We start from the raw sequence: 20,355 nt of genomic DNA, 5'->3' as shown, positions 1-20,355 counted from the left end.
AGGCTTTGGCACGCAGGCTTTGAATTGCAGGCAATGTAACACAAAGCTAACCGATCCACAGTGAACGATTCGTAAACGTGATCAAGTAGAACCAAGCCATGTTCAGATCGCTGTGTTAATTTGCATTGCTGAGCAAATGCTTTCATTGAATACGATGCCAAAATGAACAACAACGAGAAAACAGCCATGTGTCATCGGCAGTGCTTGCAGTCTCGACGATTTTTGTCACCCAAAGACCTCAAAAACCAACTGGCTATAGCTTTAGCAATCTTTCTCAATTAATATCTAGAAATCATGCAACTTTAAACAGCTATACTGCACACAGTACCTAAATTGACGAATAGACCCTTTGATACTTTGCATCTTTTGTGGCATGAAATCCAAATTAAGGAATAAAAAAAATTGAAAATTTAATTAAACCTTTTAAAATATTTATAACATTTGTATTTTGAGTTTGCAGTTCAACTCTGAAATTTCGTAAATGTTTAACAATTTAAGATCATGGTCAGCTGCAAAAATCTACTTTTGTAGTAAATCTTTCAATCTATCATTTAACGATTATCTAGCAGTGATACATGTTTTATATCTCGGAAAAACAGGAACAACAATGCACAAACGTTATTTGAAAAGGGAGTTAGCTAATCTCAGTTAGAGTAAAATATCCCGCATGGAATTCTCTACTATTATATAAATAAACATCGCCAGATAATAAGGCTCTTGACTACCACTTCATCTAGATGTAGAGGGTATATTAACAATGAAGCTTCTTTTTTTCTTCTACATACTTGCATCATCCGCTCTCAATAAAAATAAAATCATAATCACCTGTTACTGTCAAAGAGTTTGAAATAATTGTCAGTGAAAATTCCGTAGTAATAAGGATGAGAATAACTTTATTTAATGTCTAAAACATAGAAGTGATTGCCCAACCTCCCAAACCAAAGGTTCGTTTTAAAAAACACTTGACCAAACTAAATGTAAACAATATGTAGGCAGATGAACGATGAAGAATATAAGCTATAATTAACAACTATTTACCGAAGGTGAGGTAAATATCCACTACTTTCACTGGCACTGAGGTGAATAATTGTTTTTTGCAAACCATATAAGTTTGCTGAACCACAACATCGCCTTACCACGAGGATTGCTTTTAGTTGACATAGATGCGAAAATTTGCGAAATTTAAAATCCTCGGCTGTCAGGCATAGAAATGAATAAAGGCTGATAGTTTCTAAAGAAACTGTTTGGGGCTGCGTCGGTGGGGGTAACGAAATTATTTGGATATATCAACAAAGTTGAAATGATAAATTGGCCACCGTAAACTTAAGTGTAATACACAAGGCTATTTTGAAAAAGGACGCACCTACTTAGCTGGAGTAAAATATCTCACAGGGATCTTTAACTGTGATAAACATCGCCATACGACTGGGCTCACGACTGGTACCTCATCTGCATATACATGGCATACATAGAGGATATTACATGGCCGCTTGGGGATATGAATTTTATCTTCTCGTGCTGAAAGCATCTCTCACGAGTGAGCGCTGCGCTCACCCGTGAGAGATACTTTCAGCACGAGAAGATAAAATTCGTATCCCCAAGCGGCCATGTAATGTTCTTTTTATTATATAGATACTGATGAAATTAGTCAACCGACCGCGCGCCTGAGCGAGAAGCTCTATTGTAATTGGGTAATTGTGTTGGTAACCATGGCCACACCAGTATCCTCACACGTGAAATATAAAAATAGTATCTTCACTGCGCACGGTGAAGATATGATTTTTTAATAAAAGGAGAAATCCTGGTATTTCAATCAGTATCTATATAATAAAATAGAATACTTCAAGGAAAGTGCGCGTGTACGGTGTTTACACACGAGGTGTGGCGTATCAGAAATCGAACAAGTGAGCGAAGCGAACGAGTGAGATTTCTGATACAAAACAAAGAGTGTGTAAACACCGTACGCACGCACTTTCCATGTGGTTTTGTGTTTGTTATATACATACTGAGATTGAACACCCTCCTTAAACTATGACAAGCTTTATTTAAACAAATGTGGTCAAACAACAATCTCTGAAAGGAAACAGCTTCGTAAAAAGGGAAAGAGCTCAAATAAGATCCAAAAGTTATGAATCGTGGATAACGAAACGCTTTTCACTCATGGCTTTCGCCGAGACAGGAACTTTCAATATTAACGATGGAAGAAATGCCAATAAAAACTATTTGCAGAGCGATGGCTTGTACGGCGTACGAAACCGCGCCAACCAGCCTTGAATGAAAACTTCAACTTGCCGTACGGCTCATACGTGAAAAAACATGATACGCGGCTCCTGATTGGACGTATCGCTTTCCTCACATGTGGGAAAAGCGATACGCCACATTTGATTGGTTTACATCGGTTTGCGAACGAAAATTTGACTCTGCCGCTTTTCAGTAAATCTCAGTATGTATATGTATATCAGTATGTATATAATAACAACAATTACGCTTTTCTCTTTTTTTTTTCTTTTATATATGTCCATTCAACTTCCGATAAAACTAAAATTAGAATTATCTGTTTCTCTTAAAGAGTTTAAAATAGTTTTCAGTGCAAATTCCGTGGAAATAAGGATAAGCCAAAACTTTATTTGATTTTTAATAGATAGAAGTGATCCTCCACTCTCCCATCCAAAGGCTCGTTTTAAAAACACTCAACAAAATTAAGTGTAAACATTATGTACGTCAATAAACGATTGACAATATAAGCTATAAAAACAATTATTTACCGAAGTGGAGGTAAATATTCACCACTTTGAAAGACACTGAAATGAGTAGTTCTTTTAGTATCTACCACAAAGAAACCAAAATTATTGGTATGTTTCTGTTGGTTTAGTTCAGTCGGTTCTAAAACAGTTGCCGGAAATGAAGTTTTTGACGCGCGATTTGTCTCTTCGGTTGCGCGGGGGTGATTAGTACTTCTTACAAAGCCAATCAGGCGCGCGAATAGCACTATTCACCTGTACGGTATTTTTTTATACCAATGAAAATTACTCTAAATTTCTCCAAGACTACAAAATCAGAATAGAATACAAAGACTACAAATGCTGCGTAGTCATACAGGCGATTCTCAGTTTGGTGGCTCAGATAAGTTTATCTCATCACATTAAGACAGAGCCGTAGAAAATGTGTAACTTTAAACATTTAAAAGACAAAGATCGATAAACGTGCATGGACGTTTGCTAAGGCATCTAAAACACATTCTCATCGGGATCTGGGTTGTCGGCATAAATAACGCCTTCCTTCTGCTTCACACTGGCTAGGAGGGAGATCTTAGTTTCGTTGCTGAACTGACAAGTTTTGTCCATCAATCTAAGGTTAAAACTTTGACGCACAGGCTCTGAATAGCAGGCAGTTTAACACGAGTGTAACCGATCCAGAGTGAACGATTTGTGTACGCGGTCAAGAACCGAGCCATACCCAGATCGCTGTGCTAATTAACAATGCTGAGCAAATGCGTTTATCAAATATGAGGCCGAAATGAACCAAAAAGAAAAAACAGCCATCTGGCATCGAGAGTCGCCACAGCCTCAAAAGTGTTTTATATTCGAAGACCTCTTAGCCAACTGGCTTCAGGAAATTTACTGCACTTTTTTTTAGTTTATTTCGTGCAATATTAAACAGTTCAGGATAGCTCGCAGTTTTGTTGACCCTGAGTGCAAATTAAAATAGGGAAGAAAAGAGGGAAAAAAGGGAAATCGTTCATAAATACATATTGCATGCATCTTGAAGTCTCATTTGAACTGTGATGTTTCAAAAATTTCTATCGACTTGAAAAGATGAACGGCTCTTAGTTTCTACGTTTATGGCCTTTCTCCTTTTGAATCAGTCAGTTAGAGAATCCCTAACAGAGATGAAGCTTTTTATAATTTTGAAAAATGATTGAAAACACTCAAACGCTATTTCAAAAGGTTGAAGACTGATAGTTTCAAAAGAAACTGTTGGGGGCTGCTCGGTGGGAGTAACGAAATAACTTGGATATATCAACAAAGTTGAAGTGGTAAGTTGGCCACCGTAACGATTACAAAAGCTGACGTTTCGAGCGTTGGCCCTTCGACGCTAGACATTTTAATTTACCTAATCATTCTAAGCAACATATGGCAATCTGCGGTCTTTCCTTACACTTAGGTAGCACGGAAAGCCGTAAAAATCTTGAACAAAAGGATCACAAGAAATCTTAGTTGGGGTATCGGCAGTGTATCGCATCTTAGAGGAATATTTGTGGAAGTCAAGCACTTATAAAGTACAATTTCCAAAATAAAAATCAAAACCTTAAAACGTACGTGTTATTACGAAATAGGTATTTTCGTCAAGAAGGTAATAAATCATCAGTGTGCTAATCTCCTTTGGGCAAGAACTCCTATCTACAAGAAAAACCTATCACTACCTCGCCGAAAGGGAACCAATTCATGGTAAGTTAATAAAGCAATTTTCAATTAAGTGGCAAAAGTGATCTGGAATTGTGCAAGTTCTGCATCACTCTGCTCTGTGATTGGTCTGAAAATCGCACAGTTTTCTCAACCAATCAGATTCAAAGCTAAACCCAAGCACGACTTGGTCAGTCGCATTTTCCCGCGTCAAGCGATTTTTTTGTTTTTTTATTTTGAGTTCTCATCGGCTCCTCGTGATATGCTTCGTCCTTGACTGTTGCGATTACTTTGGTTTTGGCCGGAGGTCTATTCGTGTTTTGGTAGACAGAGTTCGCTGACCGTTATAGTATTTTGGTTCTAAAGTTACATACGTTTAACTTTTTTTATTTGTGGGCCAAAATTGTAACTCAGTTACAGCAGCATACAATCTAGTCTTTGGATAACTAACAAAAAAGTGCTTCGAAAAAAAGATTTTCAGTTGCACTGGAAATGTTCATTATTTTCCATTTAGTTAATCGACAACATCAAATGTTTCATCACTTTTATGCCGATGACACTCAGCTATATATTACGTTTAGGACGTCGTCTGTTCCTAATATGAATCTGAGTAACACCAAGCGGATAAACTGTGTTCGGGACATGGATGCTTTCCAAGAAGTTGAAATTAAATAAAGATAAGTCTGGGGTTCTCGTGATATTCTTTTCCCATCGTCCTCGGCCGCCACTATCTTCTGTTGATATCTCAAATGAGACCGTATCCTGCTCCCCCAGTGCACAAAATATTGGTGTTATCTTTGATCAGTCCCTTTGTAGGGTACTTCCTGTCAATGCACTCTGTAGACGTAAATCGTCCTTCTTCCATCTTCTTAACATTGGCTTCATACGCAAACATCTTACTTATGATAAAGCAAAAATCATCATTCATGCCTTGGTAGTTTCTAAACTTGACTATTGCAATTCTTTATTGTACGGCCTACTATCCTATTTTATTCGAAAGCTTTAACATGTTCAAAATTCTGCCGCTCGCCTTGTCAACCATGGTCCAAGATTTTGCCATATTACTCCAGTCCTCAGAGATCTTTACTGGCTCCCTGTTTCCCTTCGCATTGAATTTAAAATTATGTTAATTACCTACAAAGTGCTACATGATCACGCTCCAATCTATATACAGGAACTCCTTCAATTGTATACACCCAACCGCAATCTTAGATCCTCTAATAGAACTCTATCAGTTAAAACCTTTTTTAATCTAAACTCATATGCTAAACGAACTATTTTTGTTGCTGCTCCGGAAGTTTGGAATAACTTACCTGAGGAAATTAAATCTGCAAACTCAATTGACGATTTTAAACGCAAACTTAAAACATTTCTTTTTATTCGAGCTTATGAATCGTGACGTTTATGAATCAATAAATAACCTGTTTATCGTGTACATTTATCTCTTGTGTAGTTAGTGCCTAGTTTTAATGTCAATTTCTTGTGATTATTCTTACTTTCTAGCTTCAACAGATTTTTGTAAACGGCGCCCCTTGAATCTTGTAGAAAAGGCTCTATATAAATGGATTATTATTATTATTATTAATCGCTTGTTACGATTTAATTTAGACGCTTCACATTTCAAATAAATGCAAATGAGTCGAATGAGCAGATTAGATAACTTCGCTGTTCAGATTATTTCTTGAACGTTAACGAGAAATCAACTAGTACGCGATATGTGCATTCTTCTAGAAAATTAATTAACTAATGGCTATGGCCTGAGTTCCTTTTCACTGAGATCGTCAGTGGAATCAAGCTCTGATTGTGTGTTAAATTCTTGCAATCGAGATGCAATTGCTTCAACTTCATTTCAGGGACATCTCTCTGTGACAAAGTTTCAACGAACATAGATTTTCCAAAAATCTCCGGTTGACGGGTTATTGTTAGTCTTATCATCACACAGCCAGTGGCCAAAAGAAGAAATCACCCAGTGATATTTGCCGCCTACATATGCTGCGTGGTTGTACAGGCGATTCTCCCAAGCACTATGACTAGTATATCCCCATTTACCATGGTACGCCCATTTCGCACAATTCTGAGCCAGCCTTGAGTTATCGCCATCCATACGAAAAAAGGAGTCGCACGAATCTGGCATTTCATCTCTTTCACCGCTGAAAAATCGTACCACTTCTGCGCCTTTGTTGTTCAGAGTCGCTGCAACGTGGAATGCTGTTCCTTTTTCTTTGCTACAGTGAAATCTTATTTGGGTGAAGTTTGTGTGGGCTCTTAACTGCTTCATAGCGCTTTTGGCTAAGGCCATTGTACCGTTTCTATAATTACTGATTCCTTGAAAGGTTTGTTCGGCGACGCCATTCCACCATGAAGATGTGGAGCTTACCAAAATAACGTTCAACACCAACATCCAGCCTCCTTTGAGTTAAAAAAACACCATTATTATCTTAATACCGAAAAAAAATTTTTAATTGGAAACACTAAACGCAACCGTACCTCCAGCAGTTGACATGTCACAAAAAGTCTTGAATGGGTTCCCATTGCCTTGTGGGTTGACCCAGTACTCTCCATTCCCTGTAGAATCTCCACTCTGAATTATATCTTGACAAGACTTTCCAGATCTAAAGGGAACTGACCCGACTAAAGCTACAAATAAAGTATGCAAACAAATCATCATACATAGCATGCGTCAGCAGCATGTCATGCGACTGTTAAAAGCACCATTAAACTTCCCAAATTAAGGCACCTGTTACTTGGTATTGAACGCCTTGAGTCGCAATTTTCGGTTGGTAACAATTATGCAAAAGTAAATACCATAAGTAAAGGTATTTTTATGGGGTGGCGTCTATGCCATTTGGCAATTAGAAATGGGTTGATATGACGAAAAAGGGTTAGATTTTGGCAAATATAACAGTTAAAGTTCAATTTTTATTGAATGACGCAGACCAGTTACGTAATCTTGAGACCTTGTAACGAAGTGGACTTATTACGCAACCAAGTTTCCTGTAATTTGGTTATATCAACTTAGTTGAAATTGTAAATTGGCCACCGTAAAAGGTTAAAAAGCTGACGTTTCGAGCGTTGGCCCTTCGTCAGAGCGCATTCGCTCTGAAGTGGCTCGATATAACGATAGAAGGTTAGATTTGAACAAATTCAACGGTTGAAGTTAGATTTTTATTGAATGACGCAGACCAGTTACGTAATCTCGAGACCTTGTAACAAAATGGATTCATTACGTAACAAAGTTTCCTGTATTTTGGTTATATCCACTTAGTTGAAATTGTAAATTGGCCACCGTAGAGTGTTAAAAGGCTGAAGTTTTGAGCGTTAGCTTTTTCTCTCTCTCTACGTTGCCCAATTTACAATTTCAACTTAGTTGATGTAACCAAGTTACCTTGTTACTCCCACCGACGCAGCACCGCAGTTTCTTTAGAAACTTAGCCTCTTTATTCAACTTTCCTTTAGTTTTCTCTGCTAATTTTTTGCAGTCGTCGAAGTAACAAGGAAAACAATTGGGGTTGTATATACTAGTTTGTTGAATTCCACCACGGCAGACTCATGTAAATGTAAATGTAACATTATACATCCAAATAGGTCCTTAACGATATTCTTACCACGGTGTGGGTTATCAGCATAAATAAACCCTTCATTCTCCTTCACACTGGCTGGGCGGGAAATCTTAGTTTCGTTGTTAAACTGGCAAGTTTTGTCCTTCAGCCTAAAGTTAAGGCTTTGGCACGCAGGCTTTGAATTGCAGGCAATGTAACACGAAACCAACCGATCCACAGTGAACGGTTCGTAAACGTGATCAAGTAGAACCAAGCCATGTTAAGATCGCTGAGTCAATTTGCATCGATGAGCAGCTGTTTTCACTGAATATGATGCCAAAATGAACCACAACGAGAAGACAGCCATCTGTCATCGGCACCGCTTACAGTCTTGACGATTTTCGAGACCCAAAGACCTCAAAACCAACTGACAATAGCTTTAGCAGTTTTTCTTAATTAATGTAATTATACAACTTTAAACAGTCATACTGCACGCAATACTTAAATTGACAGATCGACCCATTGATACTTTTCATTCTTTGGTGGCATGAAATCTAAAATAGGGAAAAGAAAAGTGAAAAAGGAATTAAATCTTTTTGATGTGATAAGCATCGCCAGATAATAAGGCTTTCGACTGGTACCTTATCTGCATGTGCAGGAAATATCAACAATAGAAGTTTTTTGTCTTTTATATGCTTCCATTCCGCTTTCAATAAAACTAAAATCATAACCACCTGTTAGTCTCAAACAGTTTGAAATAATTTTCAATGAAAATTCCCTGGTAATAAGGATAAGAATAACTTTATTTTATAATGTCTAAAACATAGGAGTGATCGCCCAATCTACCAAACCAAAGGCTTGTTTTAAAAAACGCTCGATCAAACAAAATGTAAAGAATATCACGAGAAGACACGCAGGGCTTGCACTGTAAGTATCTCGGAGAGCTTCATACAATTCCTTATAATTTTATTATAAGTAATTGTATGGAGCCTTTTTAGCGTTACTCGTGGCGCGGCGGGTGCTCTCACAGGGAATATCATCAATAAAGCTTTTCTTTTTTTCTTTTACGTACTTCCATTCCACTTTCAATAAAACTAAAATCATAATCACCTGTTACTCTCAAATAGTTTGAAATAATTTTCAGTAAAAGTTCTGTGGTAATAAGGATAAGAATAACTTTATTTAATGTCTAAAACATAGAAGTGATCGCAATCCGTACAAAAAAGGGAGTCACGCGAATCTGGCATTTCATCCCTTTCACGGCTGAAGTATCTCTCGAGCCAGAGGCTCGTTTTAAACAACGGTCGACCAAACTAAATGCAAACAATATGTAGGCAAATAAACGATGGAGAATATAAGCTATAATTAACAATTATTCGCCGAAGTGGTGGAAAATATCTGTAACGAGCCGCAAGATTACAAGCAACAAGACACAAGAGGCTTAACTCAGAACTCAATGCATATATCAAGTGTTCCCATGACATCGCTGGCTAGTTGCACACACGTGACCTTTGCGCCAAGGTCAACTGACGTTAGACAATCTCTACTTTAATCCTATTGTCACATTATCCACCGCTTTTACTGACACTGAGGTGAATAATTGTTTTACTAAACCATATAAGTTCGCTAAACCACAACATCACCTAATCCGCGAGGATTGCTTTCAGTTGACCTTGATGCGAAAATTTGCGAAATTTAAAATCCGCAGCTAACAGGCATATAGCCAGAGGACAGTTTTATATGCTAATAAATTCTATTTGACTTTTTCCCTTTTTTGCTTTATTCTGTTACAAAGTTATTGCAAGCAGCTGTACTTCAGCGGACATAAACTTTCCAAAAATCTCCGGTCGACAAGTTGTCGTTTGTTTCATCATTGCACGTCCAGTGGCCACCGGTAGAAATTATCCAGTGATAGCTGTGGGCCACAAACGCTGCGTAATGGTACAAACGATTCTCTCCAACACTATGACTAGTATGTCCCCACTTACCATGGTATGCCCATGTCGCACAATTCTGAGCCAGTCTTGAGTTATCACCATCCATACGAACAAAGGAGTCGCACGAATCAGGCATCTCATCTCTTTCACCGCTGAAGTATCGCACCACTTCTGCACCTTTGTCGTTCAGAGCCGTCTTAATGTGGAATGTTGCTCCTTTTTCTTTGCTGCAATAAAATCTTATCTGAGTAAAGTTTGTGCGCGCTCTTAGCTGCTTCATAGCGGTTTTGGTTAAAGCCATGGTGCCATTTCCATAGTTCCTAATACCTTGGAAGGTTTGTTCGGTGACGCCATTCCACCATGAAGATGAGGAACTTCCTAAAATAACATTCAACACCAGCATCCAACCTCCTTTGAATTAAAAGAAAACATTAGTTAGAAAAAAAAAAAAAAAATAATAATCACCAAGTTAAAAGGAAATATACAACCGTACCTCCATCAGTTGTCATATCACAAAAAACCTTGAAGGGGTTCCCACTGCCTTGTGGGTCGACCCAGTACTCTTCATTCCCAGTGGAATCTCCACTCTGAATGATATGTTGACAAGACCTTGCAGCTCTGAAGGAAGCTGACCCGAGTAAAGCTTTAACAACAACAACATCAACAAAATAAACACAAAATCTTAGTTTCGTTGTTAAACTGGCAACTTTTATCCATCAGTCTAAAGTTAAGGCTTTGGCACGCAGGCTTTGAATTGCAGGCAATGTAACACGAAACCAACCGATCCACAGTGAACGATTCGTAAACGTGATCAAGTAGAACCAAGCCATACTCAGAACGTTGTGTCAATCTACACTGCTGAGCAAATATGTTTGTTGAACATGAGACCAAAATGAACCAAAACGAGAGAACAGTCATCTGTTATCGACAATGACCACAGCCTCAAACGTGTTCTATAGTCAAAGACTTTTATATACATATTTAATGTCTCTGCGATATCACCCTCATCGCATTAGTTACGAACTACATGTAGATTATCTTAGCAGGTAGTATGACAATCGAAACAAATCTCCAAAATATGTCACTAATTGGAAAGTAACGCTGAACTGAAAGTTATCAAAAGACTGCCAATGCAAATGTTTTGCCCATTTAAGCGCGTTTTCTAAATTCAGTTCTTTTCGCGTTTTTGTCTCTTGAATCGACATTGGAGCTCCGACTTTATCTAGCCGAAAACGTTTTCTAACCCAGTCCTTTTCTTTTCTGAAAATCACGGTCTCTAATTTAATTGTGCTCTCTTGTCTCTGGAGTCCGAGACTTCGTAACCGTTCAAAATTCAAAAGCTGTCACGCCGATTGAGAAAAGAAAATGTTTTAGGCAAAGAAGCAGTTGATTCTTTTTATAAAACCAGGTCAAAGTAGACGAAGACTGAAAAAGAAGTCATTAAAAATCTGCGATATCAGCGCGGCAATTTGCTCAATTGCAATCAATTCTCCATCCCCTTTCCGCGCCGTTTTACGCCTTAAATCTTAAGGTAACGTGAATACCTATTAGCTCGACATCTGGCAGGCACAATTCCAAACATGCGATGGAAATGTCCCGGAGAACAATGAAAAACTGCTGTATTGTGCGAAATAACTTACACCATAACAAAATGGCAAAGTTGGTTATGACCAGTTAGTCAGTCAGCTTATCAGCCTGCCAGCTAACCTAACAGTCAGTTAGTCAGTTAGTCGGTCAGTTAATTCGCTCTGAAGAAGGGTAAACGCTTGCAACGTCAGCTTTATATCAGCTGATAAAAGCAAATTAGTTAGTCCGTTTGTAATTTTACTATCTGCAACAACAGTGAAACATCCCACTGATATGTGTGAGAAGCACTCTACTGTGTATTTCCAGTGCTAGTACTAAAAGAAAACAGCCAAAAAAAAAATCAAACACGGTGTATGTAGTCTGAATGATAATGATAAAAAGGAAATGATAACTAAGAAAAATAACACTTGGAATCAGCATAACAGCTGGCAAAATCTTCAAATGGCTGATTTAAGGTTCGTGAGGACGGATGCACTCGAGATCTGCACTAAAGAGATTTCGAAAAATTCTACGGTTCGAACTATAATAAACTTTATTCATCCTGCAAAATAAAAAAAAAAAAAAATACGATTCTACAGTGTTCTACTGTATATTGGGAAACTCCTGTGCACTCGCAGTCTGAGGCTTATAATAAAAGATGAAGAGCAAGACCCGTAAATGCAGGGGCCAAAGTCGTGTACAATTTTCCTGCTCCAGCAGATGGATCCTTTTCGCCAGGACAGAATGGATTGAAAGGATCATATTTTGGGGGTTTGCTTAGTGTGCAGTACTTCTTCATCAAATCTCCCTGACACTCCTTTGCTTTCATGAAATACCTGAAATAAATATGCAGTTTTGATGATTATTATTTCAATTGAGAAGTAAGAAAATCTTTAAGAGCGTCCATTTTGGAAAAAATCTATTTAGCGTGCAGAACCTGGTGATTAAGGGGAGTTTTCCCTAGAATTTGCTTTGCAAAGTTAATTACCGTCACCAAATAAAATGACACATTTACATATCAAGATCTAGTGTAAAGTGTTCATCAAAGTAATTCCTGCTCAACCGCTTTCAACAAAATCACAGAGGTATTCCAACTTAACGAGTTAGTCCTGGATTTAGGAAAATTCATCACAGTTGAAGCTGCAACCTCTAAAGTTTTTGTTGTGCAAAAGAAAAGGCCTTGTGAAGAGCATTGTAAAGAAATCTCGTAAAAGTTTGTTTGAGCGCTTTTCGATTGAGAGTCGCAGAAAGCAAGAACAAAAGCAAAGTTATTACAACATCAAATCAGATGTCAAAAGATTAGAAAACGACAAACTGCCCGAAGCGCGGGAAAACCAGAGTAACTAAATCGTGATTGATTAATTACTCGCTTTAAGTATTGGTCGAGAACGTGGCGGGAGTTTTTTTAACCAATCACATTGCTTAGAAAGGACAAACCAAAGCAATCGCAGATTACTTTGGACACTCCATTGAATATCGGTATCTTACTTGCATAAGTCTTCGGGTTTAGCCTTGGCCTTGAATTTGTCGTGGAATGGCTTAGCACATTCTTTTCCTTTGTCGTAAAACTCTTTCTTACATTTCAGCATGTCAGTGATGTTCTTAGGCAGCCCTGTGACGTTATAACCACTTCCGTCCATACCACACAACAACCGACCGAAATTGTAATGTTTGGCTCTCATGTCGGACATTCTTCCCATTGGCTCCATCATACTGCGGTGAGTTTTCAGGTAATCCCCGTAGCACTGGGCAAGCGTAAAGTTCTTAATGCAGCCCATGAATTTCATCAATTCGTGACTGCAAAGGTAAAAAAAAAAAATTAAAATAGCGGCGTAAGTAAAGGAATCAAAGCTGATAGAAGTTGATTATTTATGTCGTGGTTTGTTCATTTGAGGGACCGGGCATGGGGGGAGGGGGGGAGGGGTGGGTTTAGCTTTTATCGTCACACAGTCCCAACAATACCCGTGAGGAGTTTGAGAGTTGTTGACCTGATCCCCACTTTAGAATTCTAACACTCCCCTCAAACATGATCCTCCGATAATGACTGCTCGCATAAGAAATTTTCTCTGCTGTTGCCTCTTTTCATGATTTGTGCGGTGTCGTCTTATAGCTCTTACCAATCTGTTATTTAGCAGTCCAAGTAGCGGTAGTTTTCTTGAAGGACACAAAAAGAAAAAACACCAACAAACTCTGAAATAACAAACCTGCAGTTTGCGGGACCATCTTTCATTTTCTTAAGAAACATATGTGCACACATCATGCTTTTTTCCATTTTCATATCTTCATTGCATTTGCTTACGATGACGTGATTACTACCAGCAGAGCTTGGCAGATCTGATAGGAAATAATCAAATAATTGAGAATTGATTGACAGCTTGTATTATACACGCCGGATTCTGATTGGTTCTCACTTATTATCTATTTAATACACTGATTATGTCATCGAAGTTCTTTCCACATTTTTGCGTCTTTTTAGATCTATAAATAAAGATACACAACACGCAAGGGAAACAGTTTGTTTTGGACAATGAACAAAAGGAGGTAAAGTGAAGAAAATTGCAAATCGTGTCTTAACAATTCTACACAATTCCTTATGTTTCCGTTGACGCATCATCGAGCTCAGTTAGAAACTCGGTTTCTTCAATTTGCTGGTACATATCTCCTGGCTCATTCCATTCAAGTATTTAACAAAGTTATCGAGTAAATCCGGTAAAGGCTTGCGAACTGTACTCGCCCCTATAGAAAAAGGCGGAGATAACCGGACTTATCTGACGTCAGCTGTACGTCTACACCACGTGATCAATTACAGCTCATGCAGTGCTCCGTGAGCAATGCTCGAGAGAAAACTAAAGCAGTGTGTTTCGTTCATTATAGGTCTAATCAACCACGACATGTCAATCAAGTGAGATTCAATGAGTTTTCTTTCTTAACGTTGTGCAAACACCCTTTTTCATACCATGTAAATCATTCGTATTTTCTTTAAAAATTTCTTCCCTTGAGAAGGAATTTTAGCCATTTAGCTGGGGATGCAGTAATTAATTTTATTTCGATGACAACATCAATTAGGCAAACACTTATTCAATCCGGTCATTAAAATTTTTTAAGGACAGAGATCTGAGAAATAACCTCATCCTCAGCATAAATATTTCTGTGCTCTGTTTCGAAACTAAATTTGTCCTAAATTTCACGAGCACTATTTTCATGATATTGATTGTTGAGTTCATTTTGAAGTTCTTGTCTTTATATAATCACTTTGAGAGCCTGATTGACAGATAATTTGTTTTGGAGTTCGTCACTTGAACTTTTCTTTCTCATGCAAAACTGTTATTATGACTAGTACTTTTACATATTCGACATATTGAACACCTATGTCATTTACTGCGATCAATTAACATTTCCAGCAAGTCTGTTAAAGAAAATATATCTCATAAAAAAAAAGAAGCATTTCGATTTTTTATCTAGGAACTTGCTGTGACCGTCATATTTTTCTGACTCGATTGCATCAGCACAAAAAAATGGGTAAATGTTCTCGGCTGAATTATGCCAAATCTTTCGCTGCGTTTTTCTTTTTCGCTGGGGGCCAAAATTTACATAAGAAAGGTTATATTTGCAGGAACCCCTCGTGTACCGCCCTATGTAATTCTTCTGTGTGTTCTTTATGCAAACCGATTGTCACTACCGAAAACTAGCTTAGCTATTTCCATTTTATACCAGTTAACGCAAAAAATATCATTCCAATTGCTTAACCAGGGTGGATAAATGAAGATGGCGACGAGTTTTAGCCGGTCCCACAGTGAAGCTGAGTTAATTACATATCATTTCAGACCAAATGTTTTTTTCTTTTCGCTACAGCGCCCTGAATTGAGTTCTCGAGCCAAGGGTCTATCGGGTGATCGATCTTCTCATTAAATTTTTCCTCTCAGCAAACATGTTAGAGCGTTTTAACATGAAGAGGTACAGTGAAAACCGGACAAAATTGACCCGTTAACGAAGATGTCTAATTGTAACTGAGAATTATGTAAATCCAGTCTTTTCACAGTGTTTTCAATTTTTGAAAAACAAATTAAAATAGAGCATTTAATATAAGATGAAAGTGTAAGTTTCTGGTTAGTACTGCGAATTTTCTAGGTTTCAACCTGTTCAGTTATCCGTATATTAAGCGTTAGGATTTGTCCGGGGAAGCAAGTGTGATTTTCGGTAATACACCTCATTAAATTCATTGCTAGAAATGCCTCAAGGTTTTCTTTGCGACAAATTATTACCAGTTACGTTTGTTTCCCTGATCATCTAAGAAATGCAAGGTAAATAAAAATATTTTATCGTAAACATATCATCGATTTAAAGATACATGTGAAATTAAGAAAAGCGCAATAGGCACGTTTTAAAATAATTATTTTCTGCTTATTTGAGATGATATGGCATTGAACACAACTTCATTTTATAAAAGCATTTGGAGGCACATACACGCACAAGACATCTCGTACATGAGTCAAGCAGAGTTTAGCTCTTAGATAAAACCTTACAGATTTTTTTGGAGAAGAATTAGCGTATACTTAAAAAATTCACCGTCTAAATATCTAGATTGCAATGTTATGATTCCAGAAAAAAGTACTCAGCGATAGAGAAACTTTTTAAACTAAAAGCATTCATTTTCAATCTTCTAAAGGTTCTTGCTGATATATTCAACATTATGTTAAAAAACTTTACCGGCTAACAGGACGTAAAACAGACAGGTCACGAAAATAAAAAGGAATGTTGGAATTACCTGCGAGTACGATGCAAGCCAATAATACTAGAGCGAAAATCCCTTTGTTCATTTCTGGAACTATCTACTGCTAAACGCAAAGAAAGCTAGGTTTGAAGTCAAAACGTGTTTGTCGATGTTGTTATCGCTAAGTTCAAAAGCACTGCAAACGAGATGCAATATGTTTTCGATCAGGATTACATACCCTGTGAGGTTATTGTACTGCGGGAACCAATCAAACCGAAGGAAGTCCATCAAGTTTCATCTCTTAAGCTGCATTCGCCACAGGGATGGCCTTTAGTGCTCACCATCTCTTGTAAATTATCAATTCAAATTTTTGCTGATGAATGTTTCTTTGTAAAGGCAAATAATACATGGGAACATTGAACACCTGGTATAAGGAATGATAAATTCCTCATCAGGACTTCACGGACGGCGCTGGATAAATTTTTAAAAAATAATGCTTCTTTATAACATTTTTTATGGCTAAGCTTAACATCCAAATAGATCTGGATAACTTGTTAATTGAGAACAGAGCTCTTCAGAGAATAAATATATATATCTTATTAACCAAGCGCGAAGGCCGTACTAGGAGGATATCGGCCCGAGGTCTTGACAGTACGGACCGAGCGCAGCGAGGTCCGTACAAAAAAGACCGAGGGCCGATATTCTTCCAGTACGGTCCCGAGCAAGCTTGGTTAATAAGAGATTTATTATACGACTGAAGTTCAAAGGGACACAAGTGCGGTATCATTCAGGACCATTCGGGACAGTGCCCGGTCCAATACTTAGAGAATATTTGACCGGCAATAGAGCATTTTGATTTTAGTTATTGGCCCTCTGACTGCCCGAGTCGTGTAATAAGCATTTGAAAACGCTAATTCTATCACGGTTCTAATGTGGACAGAATCAATAAGAATCCTTAATGACTTGTTATTTCGAGAGACGAGGGGGTAAGTCAACTGTTGCAGCACAATGAACCCACATCGTTTATGCCGGTTTTCTTTGTTTTGAATTCCTTCTGCCACTTTTGGCGACTCCATCGCCGATATTGTCCAAACATTTCAGACTCTGCAAGAACGTTTCGCGCAATTTTTTTTTGTGTGTTTTTTGTTTTGTTTGTTGTTGTTGTTATTTTTTTTTTTGCGGGGATCTTAGCGAGAAATCTTGTCCATTCGGGTAGCCAATAGGAACACAGGATTCGCTTTATACTACCCACAGGCACTGCCAGCAACATAATAAATCTCTATATGGCAGCATACACCCTAACACTATAAACTCCTGTGAAACGCCATCCACCCCTCGTGTAGCAGGGGCACCATATTTTCTGATCAAGAGCACTATCCACCCCCGTATGACACTATGTTCACGGTCCACTCGTCACTTCCCATAACAAACCTGCCGCCTCCACTGCACTGTGAGTCAAATCACCACCCGTGTTTATTGGCTCCTTGACGATCGTTGTTAATGGCTCTTTCTCTGGATTTCACCGTGTTTGTGCGCAGTTTCAATTTTGAAAAATTGGAGCCAAAAGAAAAAAACATGTATGAGATGTAAGCTTTTATCTGATGTAAGTTTCATTAGATTTGGTTTCGAGTTGCGTTCAGGAACGAAACTCACCTTAATGGTCAAGTCGGCATTCGCTATTTTTAAGAGGCTGGGACGCCAAGCCACCATACAATTTCAAAGTGGTACGTAAGGTTATTTGACTCATTCGTTCAAGGTTCCTGGCCAAGTGATGGGTATCAGTTAAACATTTTCAAACTCCTTAAAATCTTTTTACCAAAGGCTAAAAAAAAAAAAAAAAAAAAAAAGTTATGTATCATGGGAGAGGGGCTGGGCTGGGCTGGGCACATATTTTGTCACAGACTTTTTGTCAAACATCTTTAGTACCCATTCCTTCGCGTATCTTAGCAACCCTTCCACCAGACAGATTATCGCTAATTTGTTTAAAACATGAAAATAATTGAGTCCTGTTCAACCGTAATGAATCTAGTTTCCCTTGGTGTTTTCAAAATTAAGTTCATCTGACAACATCTCTGGGTAATCCGTGGGTTATTCTTAGTTTTAACGTCAAGGCTCGGGAGTAAAGTTTAAAAAACTTTGTGTGCGGCCGGTTGGATTCCTTTACACGACATTGCTTAATGTTGTTCGTCACATCGGTGAAAAGTTAATGTTTGCACCACAATACAATGGCTACAAGTCTCCTATGGCTTTTTGGAGTAAACATTTATTCGTGAGGAATTTCTTGTCGACCAAGAACTACCAATGAGCATTCAGGAGGTTTATTTGCCGATGTGGAGTTTGTTAATTGCTACAATCGTGACAGCTTTCCGCTCTTGCATGGGTTTCTCTAAAGACATTTCGCTACGAAACAGTTGAGTTATTTCCGTGTATGTGACATGTTTAGATGATGCTGAGTGTGTGGATAGTATCGCAAATTGCATCGTACTTATAGAACCACTGTTTCAAAACACAACATATGCACGCCAAGGAGTTGTGGAAGTTCCAAAACTTTTGTATAAAACTGTCATGGATCGATCTACAGTGTTGGAGAGCGAAGAGGAGGAGTTAAGAGTTTCTGATGCAGGAAATGCTGAGACAGTAGAATATTTTAAAATCGGCAGAACGGAGTCACAGGGCGAGGAGACAGAAAGCGAAGTAACATACAGCATCAGTGAAAGAAGCAACTATTTGCAAATCCCTTATGGGTTTCAGAGTAGAGGATCCTACAAACATGCTTCAAAGAACTGTGAGATTGTTGGAGGTATGAGACGAGGGTAATTTCAAAATGGGATGCAGAAAGGATGCACAGGGGGACATGATGTGGATGGGGGGAGGGGTAGCATTTCAATTTTTTTTGTTAATTATCCTCATCTAGGTAATAATGCTGGAAGTGAAGCTCGCTAAGTTATGAATCTGACTTTAATCCACAAGTTTGGGTATGCAATAACTTATACATGCATAGACATTGCTGTGGTTTAAAGATCAGACTTCTGCTTGTAAATAATAGATGGTCAGATGTTTGACACCCTTATCAGTAGTGATTGTATAATTTATTTGTGGTTGGATCTGTTTTAATTATTTCTTTTTCATAGTGACGCGCAATTCACGATTCAGGCAGTTTGTATTCCTTGATTCTCGAGGAATCACAAGTTGGTCCCATGAAAGTGTCTACAATACAGGTACAATGAAATTAATGAATGGCCTATAGTAACAAGCTTACTTTCTTCAAATTTGGGTTTTTAATGTAATTGACTTCAAATGTACAAGACTTCATGGACAGTGATAAGGGTACATAATATTTCCCTTGACAGCCTTATCTCTTCAACTGATTTCTTGCAAACTAGTACTAGCAAACAAAAGTTTATCTCTACCTGGACACAAGATGTTGCCAACTCCGTAATTAGTTTCAGTATTCTCTTTAAGACTTACTTAGGTAAGAATTAATTCTTAAAACTCTGGTCTCACTTCATGGCTTCAGAAAGCCAATGGTTGGAATTATGTGCTGGACGTTTAGAATTGCTCTCAAATATATCACTGATGTATCATTTATTTCTTTTCAGTCACAAGACACTTGAACTACCCCTCTTATCAGTTTAATGTCCTAAGGCTCATTATATTCTCAAGGAAGTTCAATGTATATTTTGCATTATCCAAAGAGTATGTTTTAAAGGTATGTATGGTACCCTTCTCAAATAGAAACCTTGATTGAAAGTTCATTGGTGCAAAAGATATCCCTCCAAGTATTTATGGTCTAAATAGTATATACTGAAAAATTCAAGTTGACTGGGAAAAGATGCTCTACAATTCATGTGTTTACAAGTATGGGTGGGGTTACAGAATGTATCCTTAATTTATATTTAACAATTATTCGCTGAAGGCGAGGTGGATATCGTCAAATAATCCCCGAGACAAAGTCGAGGGGATTATTCAACCATATTCAACGAACCTGAGGCGAATAGTTGTTTTAGTATAATTTCAGAGCTGAATAACAGAGAAATTTCTAAAATCATAACATTTTAGTAACATTTATTAACATTTTATGTTAGCATTTTATATAAACCGTGTGGAGCGGTTTATATAGCATCATATAAGGAACCGCTTGACCAATCAGATTGCTGGAAACTCTTTCCTCAGCTCTGAAATTATACTAAGACATTATT

The 20,355-nt window shown here is 37.9% G+C and overlaps 4 protein-coding genes across 5 annotated transcripts in view; 1 reads left to right on the top strand and 3 right to left on the bottom strand.

Annotated features, from left to right (window-relative positions):
- Positions 1–5,672: 5,672 nt before the first annotated feature.
- LOC148731870 (fibrinogen alpha chain-like) lies at positions 5,673–7,214 on the bottom strand. Its single transcript, XM_088761624.1, has 2 exons — positions 6,891–7,214; positions 5,673–6,812 (listed from the first exon to the last, which is right to left on the bottom strand). The coding sequence occupies exons 1-2, from the start codon at positions 7,078–7,080 to the stop codon at positions 6,280–6,282; spliced, it is 723 nt and encodes a 240-aa protein (XP_088617750.1). The 5' UTR covers positions 7,081–7,214; the 3' UTR covers positions 5,673–6,279.
- Positions 7,215–8,862: 1,648 nt separating this feature from the next.
- On the bottom strand, positions 8,863–10,797 carry LOC148731869 (uncharacterized). Its single transcript, XM_088761956.1, has 3 exons — positions 10,661–10,797; positions 10,344–10,560; positions 8,863–10,297 (listed from the first exon to the last, which is right to left on the bottom strand). Exons 1-3 carry the CDS (start codon positions 10,795–10,797, stop codon positions 9,758–9,760), a joined length of 894 nt encoding a protein of 297 aa, XP_088618082.1. The 3' UTR covers positions 8,863–9,757.
- A 941-nt stretch (positions 10,798–11,738) lies between these two features.
- On the bottom strand, positions 11,739–16,522 carry LOC148731868 (uncharacterized). 2 transcript variants are annotated; one of them, XM_088760086.1, is made up of 5 exons: positions 16,395–16,522; positions 16,211–16,277; positions 13,650–13,779; positions 12,934–13,242; positions 11,739–12,281 (listed from the first exon to the last, which is right to left on the bottom strand). In XM_088760086.1, exons 2-5 carry the CDS (start codon positions 16,260–16,262, stop codon positions 12,092–12,094), a joined length of 681 nt encoding a protein of 226 aa, XP_088616212.1. In that variant the 5' UTR covers positions 16,263–16,277; positions 16,395–16,522; the 3' UTR covers positions 11,739–12,091. The 2 variants fall into 2 exon arrangements, with proteins under 2 accessions (XP_088616212.1, XP_088616213.1); XM_088760087.1 differs by lacking the exon at positions 16,211–16,277.
- Positions 16,523–18,116: 1,594 nt separating this feature from the next.
- The window catches only part of LOC111339606 (uncharacterized), a 52,605-nt gene continuing 50,366 nt past the window's right edge, over positions 18,117–20,355 (top strand). Inside the window, exons 1-3 of the mRNA XM_088760080.1 lie at positions 18,117–18,956; positions 19,288–19,374; positions 19,756–19,865. Of these exons, the coding sequence (XP_088616206.1) occupies positions 18,722–18,956; positions 19,288–19,374; positions 19,756–19,865 (432 nt within the window). The 5' untranslated portion in view covers positions 18,117–18,721. The remainder of the gene's footprint in view (positions 18,957–19,287; positions 19,375–19,755; positions 19,866–20,355) is intronic.

This window comes from Stylophora pistillata, chromosome 5, assembly GCF_964205215.1.
Source record: "Stylophora pistillata chromosome 5, jaStyPist1.2, whole genome shotgun sequence".
Taxonomy (NCBI): domain Eukaryota; kingdom Metazoa; phylum Cnidaria; class Anthozoa; order Scleractinia; family Pocilloporidae; genus Stylophora; species Stylophora pistillata.
Note: the sequence above shows the minus strand (reverse complement) of the source record. Positions and strands in the feature narration are given on the sequence as shown.